General features: G+C 44.6%; 1 protein-coding gene across 1 annotated transcript in view; it reads left to right on the top strand.

Annotated features, from left to right (window-relative positions):
• The window catches only part of FBXO16 (F-box protein 16), a 54,568-nt gene extending 38,657 nt beyond the window's left edge, over positions 1-15,911 (top strand). The window contains 3 exon segments of the mRNA XM_081237008.1: positions 14,363-14,476; positions 14,478-14,513; positions 14,515-15,911. Of these exon segments, the coding sequence (XP_081093134.1) occupies positions 14,363-14,476; positions 14,478-14,513; positions 14,515-14,538 (174 nt within the window). The 3' untranslated portion in view covers positions 14,539-15,911.
• Positions 15,912-16,675: the final 764 nt, after the last annotated feature.

The following is a 16,675-nucleotide window of genomic DNA, read 5'->3' as shown; positions in this document are numbered from 1 at the left end:
CCTTCAAATATGAGAGTTCTCCCCCATATCAGAAACATTCTCAAGGAAACAGTTTCAAATCCACGTATATTGCTGTGAGTTGGTGATGTTTTCTATTATCATTAGCTTTGAGTTCTCAAAGCCTGCCCCTCACAAGGGTACCCGATTTCCCTTTTAATTCTAGCACTGCCTCATAGCTGCTTCATTGAACCACCTTTTAGTGTGAATCACTGATAGAAGATGGGAATAAAGCCTAGATCCGATCACTAATGCTTTGTCATTTTGAAGCTGGTTTATTAAAATTATATAAATATCAGGAAATGCCCATTACCATTAGTTATTATAACAAAATTCCATACAGAACAAAGCAATGAAAAAATATAAACACCACAGGACAGCCGGGTACCATCTTAAACTTCAGAGATTTTCCCATCTTGTGAAAAGACGTGAAAAAAAATTTTTTTTAAATCTTAACAGCTGACCCTACGATTCTTCTTTGGGAAGGGGAACGAGGGAGCTGTCTCCTTGGGGGAAAGCCGCTGAGGGGCTTGTAGGGAGGGATGACACCTCGAGGGCTTGGATGCTGCAGGCACCTGGGCTCCAGAGGAGGAATGCCCGCCGAGGCTGGAGATTAGAGGAAGACCTTGTTGCTTCTGCTCCTGAAAGGGGAGTGGAGGGGGAGCAGAGAGAGGGGAGGAGAGAGGTAAGACCAGGAAAGAGAAGCCAGACTGATGGAGAGAAGCTGAGACAGGGAAGGGGAGAGGGGCCAGGTTAGTGCTGGATAGTAACCCATCCATTCCCAGCAAATTTATTCCCTATTACTGGGATATAAACCCCGCCTTCCATCTCTAGTAAATTCTACTCAATTTACACATGGAAGCAAGGTCTCAGAAGTCTAGAAACCGGGGACTTTCCTGGTCGTCTAGTGGTTAGGACTCCACACTTCCACTGCCGGGGGCACGGGTTCGATATCCCTGGTCGGGGAACTAGGATTCCGCATGCCGTGTGGCACGGCCATAAGAAAAGGGGGAGTGCGGGCAAGAATGGAAACAAGGGAAGAAGTTAGGAGAGATGCTGGTATCTCAGACCAGCACGTTAGCGGTGGTGTTGGTGAGGCATGATCATATTCTGCATTGTGGTAGATTGGATGTGGCCTGTGAAGAAAAGAGAAATAAAGGATGACTTCACTTTCTAATATTAGAAAGAAAAAAAAGAAGCCTAGAAACCTAGAAAGCCCTTCAGGACAATTCACAAAAAACAAGGGGGTGAGCTTTCGTCTTCCCAGGGCCTGGAATTGGGACCCCAGAGACCCCAGCTGATAGCTTGTTTCTCGTCTGTTTTTGTTTTTATTTTTATTTTTTCTACCAAGTTAAGTATAAAAACAACTACCTTTTTGTCTCACACTCAAACTTTTTTTGGAGGTTAGAAGTCCTCACTTTCTAGGTTCTGATCTGGCCAAGAATTTCAAAAAGCTTGCTATTCACAGCATTCAGCTAAATACAAGTAACAAAAGCTTCTAATTGCCGGCTTACTGTTAATTGCTTTAGATAAGACCGTATCTTTTCATGAGCTTTGCTAGCTCCAGCCTCTGCAGTTACTTTCTTGACCTCTTGCCAGGATAACTTGATTCTTAGTGTCTGGATAGTTTTGGGGGGGTTTTAAGGCATATTTTACAAAACATTTAATTTACCCATTTCAAGTGTGCAATTCAATAATTTTTAGTGAAATTAGCAAGTTGTGTATCCATCAACATAAATCAGTTTTTTTGGGGTTTTTTTGCGGTATGCGGGCCTCTTACTGTTGTGGCCTCTCCCGTTGCGGAGCACAGGCTCCAGACGCACAGGCTCAGCGGCCATGGCTCACGGGCCCAGCCGCTCCGCGGCACGTGGGATCTTCCCGGACCGGGGCACGAACCCGCATCCCCTGCATCGGCAGGCAGACCCTCAGCCACTGCGCCACCAGGGAAGCCCTAAATCAGTTTTAAAACATTTCATTTTAAAACCCCAATAAGATCCCTTATGCCTATTTACTCTTTTTTTTAAAACATATTTATTGGTGTATAATTGCTTTACAATGCTGTGTTAGTTTCTGCTGTATAACAAAATGAATCAGCTATATGTATACATATATCCCCATATCCCACCCTCCCACCCTCCCTATCCCACCCCTCTAGGTGGTCACAAAGCACCGAGCTGATCTCCCTGTGCTATGCAGCTGCTTCCCACTAGCTATCTATTTTACATTTGGTAGTGTGTATATGTCCATGCCTCTCTCTCACTTCATCCCAGCTTACCCTTCCCCCTCCCTGTTCTTCAAGTCCATTCTCTATGTCTGCGTCTTTACTCCTATCCTGCCCCTAGGTTCATCAGAACCACTTTTTTTTTTTTTTTAGATTCCATATATATGTGTTAGCATATGGTATTTGTTTTTCTCTTTCTGACTTACTTCACTCTGTATGACAGACTCTAGGTCCATCCACCTCACTACAAATAGTTCAGTTTCATTTCTTTTTATGGCTGTAATGATGGAGTAATATTCCATTGTATATATGGGCCACATCTTCTTTAGCCATTCATCTGTCGATGGACACTTAGGTTGCTTCCATGTCCTGGCTATTGTAAATAGTGCTGCAATGAACATTGTGGTATGTGACTCTTTTTGAATTATGGTTTTCTCAGGGTATATGCCCAGTAGTGGGATTGCTGTGTCATATGATAGTTCTATTTTTAGTTTTTTAAGGGACCTCCATACTGTTCTCCATAGTGGCTGTATCAATTTACATTCCCACCAACAGTGCAAGAGGGTTCCCTTTTCTCCACACCCTCTCCAGCATTTATTGTTTGTAGATTTTTTGATGATGGTCATTCTGACCAGTGTGAGGTGATACATCATTGTAGTTTTGATTTGTATTTCTCTAATCACATAATGATTAGTGATGTTGAGCATCCTTTCATGTGTTTGTTGGCAGTCTATATATCTTCTTTGGAGAAATGTCTGTTTAGGTCTTCTGTCCATTTTTGGATTGGGTTGTTTGTTTTTTTTGATATTGAACTGCATGAGCTGTTTGTATATTTTGGAGATCAATCCTTTGTCCATTGCTTCGTTTGCAAATATTTTCTCCCATTCTGAAGGTTGTCTTTTCATCTTGTTTATGGTTTCCTTTGCTGTGGAAAAGCTTTTAAGTTTCATTAGGTCCCATTTGTTTATTTTTATTTTCATTTCCATTTCTCTGGGAGGTGGGTCAAAAAGGATCTTGTTGTGATTTTTGTCATAGAGTGTTCTGCCTGTGTTTTCCTCTAAGAGTTTTATAGTGTCTGGCCTTCCATTTAGGTCTTTAATCCGTTTTGAGTTTATTTTTGTATATGGTGTTAGGGAGTATTCTAGTTTCATTCTTTTACATGTAGCTGTCCAGTTTTCCCAGCACCACTTATTGAACAGGCTGTCTTTTCTCCACTGTATATTCTTGCCTCCTTTATCAAAGATAAGGTGACCATATGTGCATGGGTTTATCTCTGGTCTTTCTATCCTGTTCCATTGATCTATATTTCTATTTTTGTGCCAGTACCATACTGTCTTGATTACTGTAGTTTTGTAGTATAGTCTGAAGTCAGGGAGCCTGGTTCCTCCAGCTCAATTTTTCTTTCTCAAGATTGTTTTGGCTCTTCGGAGTCTTTTGTGTTTCCATACAAATTGTGAAATTTTTCTAGTTCTGTGAAAAATGCCATTGGTCGTTTGATAGGGATTGCATTGAATCTGTCGATTGCTTTGGGTAGTATAGTCATTTTCACAATGTTGATTCTTCCAATCCAAGAACATGGTATATCTCTCCATCTGTTTGTGTCGTCTTTAATTTCTTTCATCAGTGTCTTACAGTTTTCTGCATACAGGTCTTTTGTCTCCTTAGGTAGGTTTATTCCTAGGTATTTTATGCTTTTTGTTGCAGTGGTAAATGGGAGTGTTTCCTTAATTTCTCTTTCAGATTTTTCATCATTAGTGTATAGGAATTCAAGAGATTTCTGTGCATTAATTTTGTATCCTGCTACTTTACGAAATTCATTGATTAGCTCTAGTAGTTTTCTGGTAGCATCTTTAGGATTCTCTATGTATAGTATCATGTCATCTGCAAACAGTGACAGTTTTACTTCTTCTTTTCCGATTTGGATTTCTTTTATTTCTTTTTCTTCTCTGATGGCTGTGGCTAAAACTTCCAAAACTATGTTGAATAATAGCGGTGAGAGTGGGCAACCTTGTCTTGTTCCTGATCTTGGAGGAAATGGTTTCAGTTTTTCACCATTGAGAACAATGTTGGCTGTGGGTTTGATATATATGGCCTTTATCATGTTGAGGTAGGTTCCCTCTATGCCTACTTTCTGCAGAGTTTTTTATCATAAATGGGTGTTGAATTTTGTGGAAAACTTTTTCTGCATCTACTGAGATTATCATATGGTTTTTATCCTGCATTTTGTTAATATGGTGTATCACATTGATTGATTTGCATATAGTGAAGAATCCTTGCATTCCTGGGATAAACCCCACTTGATCATGGTGTATGATCCTTAATGCTTTGTTAAGCTTTCTCACTTTTTCATCCCTGTCTGGGTCAAAAGAGGAGAAAAAAGGAATATTCTCTAAAGTGATTCCTGGTTCATGTCATAGAAAGAATAATGGTTTAAGAATCAGGACACGCAGGTTTCTAGCCTCAGCTCTGCTGTTAACTAGCAGTCACTCAAGCTATTTGACTTTTCATTTCCCCGTTTATAAGTTTGAATTACATCTTTAAAGTCCATTCCAGGCTAAAGTCTGGATTTGTGGACCCCCATAGTTTCCTACCACATTTACTCTCTGCTCTCTCCTTATACCAAAAAAGAAGCCAGTATATTCATGAATTCTGATTGTAAACCAATAAAAACTGGTTTCTGCCTCCCATCTTTCTCTTTGAACTTTAGAAAACTTAATTAATTACAACAGAAGAATTTACAAAACACAGTTTATGCAGTGGCTTCCTTGCAGGCAATCTTTAATAGATTCCTTTCAAATTCTGATGAACCCCCCAGGTATTCGTTTTATAACGTCTGTTTGGTTTGGATGTGCAGAGGTAAAAATATCTAAAGGAGAGATTTTTATTTAGTTAGTTCAGTGAAATTCCTGAGAATTCCATTTGGAAGGAAGAATAAGAAAGAGTATGGGCTTTGCGGTCTGAGAGATCTGGGCTTTTTTACTTAACAGCGCAACCTTGGATAAGTTACTTAACCTCTCTGAGCCTCAGTTTCTTCATCTATAAAATGGGAATAATGATACCTCCCTTGCAGGACTGTGGTGAGGACTAAATGCCACCAGGTATATATTAAGTACTCAATACATGTTCGTGTTCTCCCCCATTAAATTCCATCTTATTTTTCACTTTGCTGAACAAGAGCACAGGCTAGGGACTGAAACAGCCTAGGTTCAGTGCCTGATCTCACAGTCTCAGCAGCTCAGTGATTTGGGCCAAATTGTTAGCAATCTCGGAGGCTCTGTTTCCTTGTCTGTAGAATAGAGTTAGTAACAACAGTGCTCAGCTCAAAGCAAGCGTTCAGTAACTAGCAGAAGCTGTCAGAGTCGCACCAAATCATCATGGAGACAACAGGGACCAGTGAGAGTGCTGATGGTGACCAGCTGCTGAGACGCTGATGAGCGGTCAGCCACGTGGCCAGGAGGAGGCTCCAACCTGTGGAATAAGCTTTGTTTCTCGCTTTTACCTTTACTTTCCCCACTTTTCTTTGTCTTCTTTCTCACAGTTTCCTCTGTGTAAAAAATAGTTGCAGCCAGAGCTATAAGAAAATGTAAGCCCTATATTTTCTTTTCCTGCCTGGCCTCCATAACATCTTCTGCCTGCTCATTACGCCTCATCGGTGTGGGGTTGTTTTTCTGTTTTGTGTTTTGCTTTTTTGTTTAGCTGTGCCCGGTCTTAGTTGTGGCACGCGGGATCTTTAGTTACGGCATGCAGGCTCTAGTTCCCTGACCAGGGATCGAACCCGGGCCCTCTGCATTGGGAGTGCAGAGTCTTAACCACTGGACCACCCGGGAAGTCCCCAGTGTTGGGTTTTTGATTCCACGCTCCCAGATGGAATAGTGTGTTAAACTCAGTGCTGTGAATTCTGTCTTGTGCGCCCTCGCTGCCTACTAACTACAATATGGGTTTTTGTTAATTTCGGATACCTACAAGACCAAAAGTCCTAATTGCTAAGAATCCTGGGGGCAAAATTAACTCTCAGGAAGGGCCACTGCTTAGCGTCTTTGCATCTCTCCTTTGCCTCTGAAGGAGCATAGTTTACATGTTCTGTCTTGTAGCCTCTTGTTTGATCATGCTACCCATAATAAATTACCCTGGCATTTCCAACAGGAGTGATTCTACCTGCTTCTCTTGCCCTGGGGCCAAATGGCTGCTTGTTTTTACTGAAGAGTTAATCACAAAGTATTTGACAAAAATGGGCTTCTCTTGAGGATCTACCAGAAAAGAAGAACCGTGTTTATGAGTTATGTGATATTTTTAGTTATATACATATTAGTTATGACGGGTATTTTAATCACTGTTATTACTGGGGTTTAAAATATATGTGTATATGTAGTATATAGGTATGTGCACGTGTAAAACATTTTGTAATGTGGTATTTTACCACAAACTACAGTAGAAGCCAATATTCTAAGACATGGATGTCTTGAAATATGAATTCATGATCCTTACTAACAAACAACCATTGGAATGTTTTGGAACACATCCCTACTTTAGGCCACCTACTTGGGAGGCTGAATGGTGCCATCACATAATCTTGGATTTATTTATTTATTTTATTTATTTTTTAATTTTTTGGCCACGCTGTGCAGCCTGTGGGATCTTAGTTCCCCCACCAGGGATCGAACCCGCGCCCCCTGCAGTGGAAGCATGGAGTCTTAACCACTGGCCCACCAGGGAAGTCCCACAAAATCTTGGATTTAAATTTCAAAACCCTGGCTAGAATTTTCTGCCTAGCCTTCCTCCACAGCTGACAGTTTCACCCCGAGTTAAAGACAAACCAAGAAGAAAGACAGGCCTGTGGCTTCTTTAAAGCTGTGTTGACTATTTCTCCCTCACACCTTCCTCTATTTCTCATAGAAGCAGAGTAAGCTAGGAGGAAAAGAGAGCACCCTCTTCGTCAGTGTCACCTGGAGGGGTGATCAGACCGTCTGCGCAGCCTTCTGGGCTCGTAGGCAGACAAAGGACAGCAGGGGTCCAGGAAGCAGCTCCATCCTGGGGGTGAAGCATCCACTCAGCTGAAGCCAGGATGAGCAGTCACCCCGCTTAGACTCTCCTCCTGGAAGGAAACCCTTCTGGGGGGGGTCCCTCCCCAGACATCTTCATCCCCACCAGTGGCCGTTACTTGTCACTCAGCTCCCAGCCTATGCTTAGGCAATTTACAGGGGTGATTTGAAGCTGTGTTTATATGACTAAAATGAGAAACTCCTGACTTTATGACTTTCAAACACAATAATCTATATTTACATACAGTATTAGCACATCCCCCCTGAACTGGGAGTCATCATAAAGTGTTGAGGATAGACTTTTTTTTTAAGTCCTTATTGAATTTGTTACAATATTGCTTCTGCTTTATGTTTTGGTGTTTTGGCCGCGAGGCATGTGGGATCTTAATTCCCTGACCAAGGATCGAACTTGCGCCCCCTGCAGTGGAAGTGCAGAGTCTTAACCACTGGACCGCCAGAGAAGTCCCTCTTTTGCTTATTTTACCGCATCACAGGCTTGGGAAGATTAAATGAAGTAATATAATGCCCAGCAGCCAGATATTTGCAATTATTATTGTTGGTGGTGATGGTGTTTCTAGAAGAGTGATCGGCACCCTGCAGGGCTATCATTGTTGTGATTCTATTTATCTCTTTCCATATCCACCTACAGTACTCCTTTACGCGATCTATTCTCTTAAGTGATCCATGGGTTTATCGAAGGGTGTTGTGTGTATCAGTGATCATTTGCAAATGTCTGCAAATAACATAAATGGAGAACAAAAAACAATTCAACTGGGGAGTGACAGACACAGGTGTATAGTGTACACACTGGTATGCAAATTGTTCCCTGTAACAGCCCTTCTTGGGCCTTAGCCTCCTGAGGAGCCCCCCTCTTTCTGGGGTCACTCAGCCTCAGGTCAATCAGTAGCCTGTTGCCTTTCTCACTCCCTTGTCTGTGCCCAATAAAATGACACCCAGCCAGAAGACAGGAATTTTCTCTCCCTGCTTCAAATTTCCCCTGCCAGGTGGTTTCAGCCATTGCCCTGAAATGAAAGAGAAGGAGAAGTCATTCATATATGTATTCATTTATCCAACAAGTATCTTACAGCCACTGGAGAGAGCTCGAGGGATGTGTGACCCTAACAAGACCCAGTCGTGCCCTCGTGCCCTCGAGGGACTTAGGCTGAGGGGGAGGCTCCAGCCGCGTAGGGATGACTCCTGGGTATCTGGGTTGGGCGATTGTGTAAAGGTTCATGCCATCTCCTACTGAGACTGGACATGCTTGTTGTGAAGTACCTGTGGGACAACAAGTAGGCACATTGAGAAGGAGCTGAATGTATGAGCCGAGACTTGGCGGGGAGAGCAGGGCGAGAGATATAAATCCAGCAGTTGAAGATTTAGGCACTGATTGCCCAGGAAGTGGTCTAAGAAAAGAACCCCAGAGAGTTCTGATGTGTGAAGCATGGCCTTCCATGCATCTTCTCCCATGGCCTTCCATTTAAACACGTGACAGCAACATGGAAAGAAACTATTGTGTAAATATCTCTAGAAAAAGAACAGTAAGTTCAACTGATGAAAAAAATACATTTAAATTACCCGATTCTGTCTGTTTTTGTAGGAGCAGGTTGAGGAAAGGAATACTCTATGTGAAGATGCTCCGGTACTGGTATTACTGGTAGATTGCATGGCTGTCGACACCCTTAGCCCATCAGAAAACAGGCGACGGCAGACAGACCTGCACATATGTAAAGATAATTTATATCAGGGACTTCCCTGGTGGTCCAGTGGTTAACACTCCACACTTCCACTGCAGGGGGCGCAGGTTCAATCCCTGATCAGGGAACTAAGATCCTGCATGCTGTGTGGCACAGCCAAAAAAAAAAAAAAAAAAAAAAAAAATTATGTCAGCATCGTTTCTAAGAGCAAAAGATTGTGAACAGCTCAAATAGTTATAAATTTGGCTCATCAATAAATGGACTATAATACAACCCTTGAAAGATTGAGGAAGTTTTTTTTTTAAGTTCCCTTATGCTTCTTTCTTTTTAAAATTTTATTTATTTATTTGGTTGTGTTGGGTCTTAGTTGTGGCAGGTGGGTTCCTTAGTTGCAGCTTGCAGGCTCCTTAGTTGCAGCACGTGGGCTCTGTAGTTGTGACAGGCAGGCTCCTTGGTTGTGGCTCCAGGGCTCCTTAGTTGCAGCTCTCCAGCTCCTTAGTTGCGGCACACAGGCTCTGTAGTCGTGGCATATGAACTCTTAGCTGCGGCATGCATGTGGGATCTAGTTCCCTGACCAGGGATCGAACCCGGGCCCCCTGCGTTGGGAGTGTGAAGTCTTATCCACTGTGCCACCAGGGGAGTCCCCAAGGAAGTTCTTTGAGTACTGTTCATACACGTGGGCACACACACATACACACACACACACACACACACGCATACTCTCATATATATATATAGTGAACAAAAAGTGATGGTATACTACCAATTGTATGAAAAAGGAGAGGGGGAGAATATATTTGCATTTCATGTGTATATTTGCTTGCAATGTATAAAATATCTCTGTAAGGATACACAGGAAAAAGAGATCATCTTGGTTGCCCTTGAGGAAGGGAACTGGAGGGCTGGGAGGTGAGTGGGGGAGATTTTTTTCACTGTCCCTTTTTGTATCTTTCCAATACTGAACTATGTAGAAAAGTAACCTGTTCAAAAATAAACAATTATTTTAAAAAAGAGAGAAAAGGGAAAAAAGTCGGTGGAGCTGTAGGCAAAAGCTCTTAAAAGAAGAATCCCATGTAGGATAGAAGTGTAGTAAAATATGTCTTGCCTGGTCTCCAAGTGCTCAGAAGTGAAAGTTCTTGAAACCTCTTGAAATAGGGGTTCAACTCTCCTGCTAAGATAGTCCTTGTTAAGTCTCTGCACTGAAGAAATGGACTTTTCTGGGGGAAGGACCGAGACGGAGTTTCACAGCAAGGAAGCAGCCAAAGATGAGTAGGAAGTAAAAGGTTTGATGAGCCCCAGTGTGAAGGAAAACCCTAGTCTTTCCCTCCTGTTGTAGGAAGAAACCTCAGCCCCGTCTGTCTCCTAAGTGCTTCTTTTACTTCTCACACAAGACACACATTTCTGGCACTTCTGGTCACCAAGTGTGTGGGCGTTTTCCCCACACCAAGCAGTTCTCTGCAACACCAGCTGGGTGGCCTGCAATTTAACTCAATTCTGGCACCATCTACCTGGAGGCGGCGTCAGAACCCACAGGATAAGGGCTCAGTCCCACAAGACTGCTCTCTGCCCTCCTCCCCTGCACTTCAGTCACCAGTGTCACCTGTGCTTCTGACCAAGCAGCTATAGATCCGAGGTTCCAACGACCCCCTCCTTGGGTTTGATTAATTCGCTAGAGCGGCTCACAGAACTCAGGGAAACACGTTTGCCAGTTTATTAAAGGATGTGATAAAAGACACAGATGAACTGCCAGATGAAGAGACACAGAGGGAGAGGTCTGGGAGGGTCCCAAGCACAGGAGCCTCTGTCCCCGTGAAGTTGGGGTGTGTCATCCTCCCGGTGTGGATGTGTTACCCAAAAAACTGGATTTGCCTTTGGGTGGGTGTCAAGCCAAGAAACATGGCCAAACCAAAGAATGGGAGAAGGAAGGAATTATTATCTGCAGCAAGGAAGGAGAGGGACTTCCCTGGTGGTCCAGTGGTTAGGACTCCATGCTTTCACTGCCGAGGGCCCAGGTTCAATCCCTGGTCAAGGAACTAAGATCTCACAGCGCAGCCAAAAGAAAGGGGAACACCAGGGATCTTTCCCAAGCTGTGCCTCCCTGAATAGCAAAATTTGGGAAGTTTGAAACTAAGGATACATGCATATTCATGAAGGGTCTTAAGCAGTGGAAAAGTCAGTGTAGAATTGGGGCAAAGGTTGACAGAGTGCAGGCTTCAATTGATTGGAGTCACGACGGTCATGGAGTCACGACGGTCAGAAAAGATCAACATCATCATTCCATCCTCCACCTGGGTGGGGGCCTTACTTTCTGCCCCCAGAGATATGTATGTACTCAACGATATGTATCAGATTGTTATGTATCTCTTTTTTTAAACATCTTTATTGGAGTATAATTGCTTTACAATGGTTAGTTTCTGCTTTATAACAAAGTGAATCAGCTATACACATACATATATTCCCATATCTCCTCCCTCTTGCATCTCCCTCCCACCCTCCCTATCCCACCCCTCTAGGTGGTCACACAGCACCGAGCTGATCTCCCTGTGCTATGCAGCTGCTTCCCACTAGCTATCTATTTTACATTTGGTAGTGTATATATGTCCATGCCATTCTCTCACTTCGTCCCAGCTTACAACCTTCCCCCTCTCTGTGTCCTCAAGTCCATTCTCTACATCTATGTATATCTCTTGAGGAGAATCTAGGACTCTTTTATCACAGAACCGTTGTTTCTTGACTGCTTTTTCTTTGTTCCTGCATTCTTTTGTTCCCTTAAGATCATTCATTACTGAGACCTGTTCAAGGGCAAGCATTGTGGCCAGGCTTAGATCACAAAATGGCTTAGGTCAAAATGGGTTCTCTTGTGTCAAGAAAGCCATGCCTGGTTCTCTTTTCTCCGGGGACCCCCTACCCTTTCTGCTTATAATACCCAATGTTAGTGTAAAAGAAATTTCCAGTTATTTTAACCAGATCATCAGATGCTCTGGACCAGGACCCAAGACTGTCAGATTTGTACCCTTTTATATAACTTCCCCATATTTTGCTCTTAGATCTTGTCTTTTCTTTTGTAATGATGCACATAAAAGTCTTAAAATGAAAAGGGTCTGCAAACTTGTTTTCAGGGACAGCAAGGAAGCCTGTATAGTCAGGCCACTCAAGATGGCTGTTCTCTTGCTCTCCATAAGTCCTCTGCCCGACCAGGGCCTGCGTCACCTATATCTGACGCATGTGACTGACCTTCCCATGTACTTGCCTCCGCCCCAGCTAGTGATTGTTCTTATCAAAGGGGTGGTGAGGGGCGTGCCCCTCTGCTGGTTTCCCTGGTAACCAATGAGCCCACCTGACGTCATTTCCCCTATAACTGGTAATCTCCGCCCCCCCGCCCCCACCCTGGGAGCAAAGACTGCCGCCATGTCCTGTCTGACGCCTGCTGCAAATGGGGGGACCTTGCTTCAGACATGTAAGCTCCCCCATCCATTAAACCATGGATGTCTCTGTTGTTGACTTCGGGCTCTTTCTTCAGTCTTGAACCTGGGCAAGTGCAGGGCCCATAGGCCTGTGGGGTGCAGCCCAACAGGTGGCCATAATGAGACCATCTTCAGGAACCCATCTAGGAGGGATGAGAAACCCACAGTCTGGGTAGGTGGTGGCGGTTACCAGGAGGAGAGGAGGGGGGCGGGGGAGTCCCTGGGACCTGCCAGGGTGGAAGAGGAAAGCTTAAGGAGAGCCTGCCTGGGCCTGTGAATCTCCCTGGGGGACTTAGGAGAAAGGGTTCCTCAAATACAGTGATAAATTATGCTTTGCACTGTAATAGGATTAAATTTGAAACTGTTACAGATGAGGTGTTACTAGCCCATTCTTGTATCACAGAAAGCTAGGCTTTTTCTCCATTCAACAGGTATTATTTTATTTTCATTGTTCCTAAAATGATACGAAGGAAGGCTTCTGTTTGTTCTCTTACCTTAGGCTGATCTTAGAACAACACAAAAATGCTGACTAGGGCTTCCCAGGTGGCGCGGTGGTTGAGGGTCCGCCTGCCGATGCAGGGGACACGGGTTCGTGCCCCGGTCTGGGAAAATCCCACATGCCGCGGAGCGGCTGGGCCCGTGAGCCATGGCCGCTGAGCCTGCGTGTTCGGAGCCTGTGCTCCGCAACGGGAGAGACCACAACAGTGAGAGGCCCGCATACCGCAAAAAAAAAAAAAAAAATTATTATTATTATTGGGTTGGCCAAAAAGTTCGCTCAGGTTATCTATGTTACAGAAGAACCCGAGCGAACTTTTTGGCCAACCCAGTACCTTCAGAAACAGGTACTGACGCCCGAGAGCATACGTTCAGTGCTAAGTTAGGGGTCTGGGTAATAATGGCTTCAGGAATGCAGCTGAGGCAGAAATCCCTGAGGGTCAATACACTGAAGCTTCTAGGAGAAGGGGGGCCTCCAAGGACAGATTTAGAGAAGGAGTAGAGAGAGCACCTGAGGCAGGTGGAGGGTGTGGGCGAGACCAGCCCGTGTGGCACATCTCTGTGGAGGAAGAGGGACCTGGTTCGCTGGAGACGGCAGTCACGGCGGAAGCAATTTCTGATTCGATGACAGTCTAAAGTAGGATTTCCCCCGGATTAATAGAAACCCTGTGCGTTGCAAACATAGCCGTCAGAGCATTAGAGGGATGTAATGGATGATCTGACTGCTGGGACTGGGCAGCTGAATGTGGAGTCGGGGAGGGGGACAGTGTTTGAGGAAGTTCAGCATCTGTACATCTGCCAGCCCTCCTGTGTCGCTCTGCACACAGCCGGGGCCAAGATACGGGTGAGCGTACATCCCTCCTGTTCCCTGCAAGCTCAGCTCGTATTATGTCTTTCTCTTGTTCTCTCCATTCTTTCCTCTTTCTGCTCACGGCCAGATGTCGAGGAGAAATCCTTTCTCGCTGTGAGTTTTGGTTGGGGTGTCAACCTGTGACATTTGCCTTTTGCGTGCATGCCCAGATTAGTAGGGTGGATAAACGATGGGAACTCTACCGATACCCACCTGGTCTAAGAATCACAAGTCTCCAGACCCAGCTCTAATGCCTTTTAGCTCCATGAACTTGAGCTGGCACTTAAACTACCTGTTCTTCGGTTTCCTTTATTTGTAAAACGGAGTTGTTAATACCTCCCTACCTACCTCGCAGAATTTTCTTGAGATTCAAATGAAATATAGTTGTAAGAGCACTTTGGAGACTAAGGAACTTATTATTAGTAACTCAAGGTGAAGATGGCGGGGACGGGGGGAAGGTGGTGAAGTTGGGAAACTCAATACATCCCATCCAGCCCGGTGATTTTATAAAATCGTTTTTTATCATTTAAATAATTTTAACTATATAGCTTTTTTGGATGTTTTAACGACTCTCACTCTAGTGATATCTTTTTCCTCCCTAGATATCCCTAAGTGAAGAACCCAGCACCCCCCTACACATTCCAGCTCATCTTGCTTGGCTTCCACATCGACCAGTGGGGCTCCCAGCCACTGAAGCAGCAACGACAACTCTCATGCAGCATCTTCAGAGACACTCTGGGCTTCAATCATTACCCCCAGGCCTTCCAGCCAAAGTTGATTTAAAAATGTGAAAGGATTTTTCTAGAAATGACAGGCTGCTCTACATGGAGAGTTGGATGTTACTTGGCTCCTTTATTAGAAACAGTTTAGGTACCTTATTGTGAAAGTGAGTCCTACAGTATTTCGGTAAAAGGTATTCATGGCACAGATGTTGACGTATTTACAAACTGAGATAGAAATGTGATGATAGATACCATGGGGTTGATAAAGGGACATACGATAGCAACCGTTGGTGAGACTGGGTGTGTGAGGCACGGTCCCAGAAGGATACGGTCAGCACATTCCCAAGGCTACTTGAGCAGTTTAATGATGGGAGTGTTTTTTCTAGGGCTGCCGTGACAAACTACTGCTATCTGAGTCCACTCAGGCTGCTATAACAAAAATACCATTGACGAGTGGCTTATAAACCACAGACGTTTATTTTCTTACAGTTCTGGAGGCTGGGAAGTCCAAGATCAAGGTGTGGGCAGGGTTGGTTTCTTCTGAAGCCTCTCTCCTTGGCTTGCAGATGGCTGTCTTCTCCGGTGTCCTCACGTGGTCTTTCTTCTGCGTGTGTCTGTGTCCTAATCTCCTCTTATTATAAGGACACAAGTCCGATTGGATTAGGGCCCACCCATATGACTTTGTTTAACCTTAATTACCTCTTTGAAGATACTCTCTCCAAAGACAGTCACATTCTGAGGTCTCGGGGTTGGGGGGGGAGGTTAGGACTTCAACATAGGAATTGGTGTGGGGAGGTTACAGTTCAGCCCTTAACCCACACTGTGGGCAGGGTTAAGAGAATCAAGGCGAGATGGTGAAGCCCCTGGAAACTAGCAACAGCAGAAGCCTTTATCATCCTTTGGCCTGAAGAAGCAAAAGGGAAATGGCGTGCTATTCCTGGAACCCAGTGAGAGCTGTAGCCACGGGAGAGGGACTGCCCAGCCTATGGTATATGGTGGAGGAACGCAGCCGTGATGGAGACCAGGGCCTAGCAGGGAGGGAGGGAGAAGACCCAGCCCTCTCTCGCGCCACTCTTCACACTCCAACAGCACTTCCCTTTGGTCAAACCCACCTGGAAGTCAGAGAACAGAAAAGCCTGGGGGATGCGGCTCGTAGGTGTCAGCCTTTGAGCCAGGGAACAGGCTGACAAGTGTGGCCAGGAGTGGGCGGGGAGGGGTAGGATTTGAGTGGGACGATGAAGAATCACCAGCACGGTGGTGGAAACGTAGACATTTCCAAAGGAGGAATTATGCATATTCAGGCAACGTAAATGGGCTTTAAAGAGTTACTGGAAAACAGAAAATGCTACTTAACTGCAAAAATATTAGTCAGACATTCTAAACTAAACCACCTGCTCATGTAACCATTTCCAGGTCCCAAAAGTGACCATTCTAGGATACTTATTTGCATAAATAAAGCAGAATGGTAGAAAAACAAATATGTTTGTCAATCTTGTCCTGTTGAACACTTATGTTCTTACTTTATATACTGTAATATAGGTATTTTCAAATGGTTCAAAATGGTGACCTGGCAGAATGGCCCAAGATACAGTGGTTTGGCTGCCCAAATGACCGGTGGAGGACAAAACATGACCAACTTACAATTGATTGGTTTGCATCACCCAGGATGAAGCTAATATGTGGCTCTGAGGCAGAGAAGAAAGAAGACACACCCAGAATGAGACCTTGTGTTCTTCCCATGGGCAAAGCAGATGGCTGTCAGTTAGGGTTTCCTCTTCCTGGGGTCTGAGCCCTCATGGTCAGCCTCCAGGAGCCAGGGGCAGCTGTGTAAGCTGGGGTGGGAGGACCTGCAGCTCCAGGATTCTGCCCCGCTTTGTCCCAGTGAACTCCTGTGCATATGTCAGAAACCAGTCATGTTGGAGGCCTATGTTTGAATGGGCCAGTCTGATGTAAGTCCCCAGCCCTTTCTGGAATAAACCAGGATATCCTGGGGCAAGGACATAATCCAGAGAAAGAAGGGCTCGTCCAGTACAAGTGGCTCCATCTTGTCTTAAGCTGTATTGGGTTATCTATTCCTGTGAAACAAACCAACCCCAAACTTAGTTGCTTACAGCAACTGTTATTCTCCTTTTGAATCTGCAGTTTGGGAGGGGCCTGGAGGAGAGCTTGTCTCTGATCCACACGGCATCTACC

This window comes from Mesoplodon bidens (genome assembly GCF_964165515.1).
Source record: "Mesoplodon bidens genome assembly, chromosome: 6".
NCBI classification, from domain to species: Eukaryota; Metazoa; Chordata; class Mammalia; order Artiodactyla; family Ziphiidae; genus Mesoplodon; species Mesoplodon bidens.
This window is presented reverse-complemented; position numbering and strand designations above follow the sequence as displayed.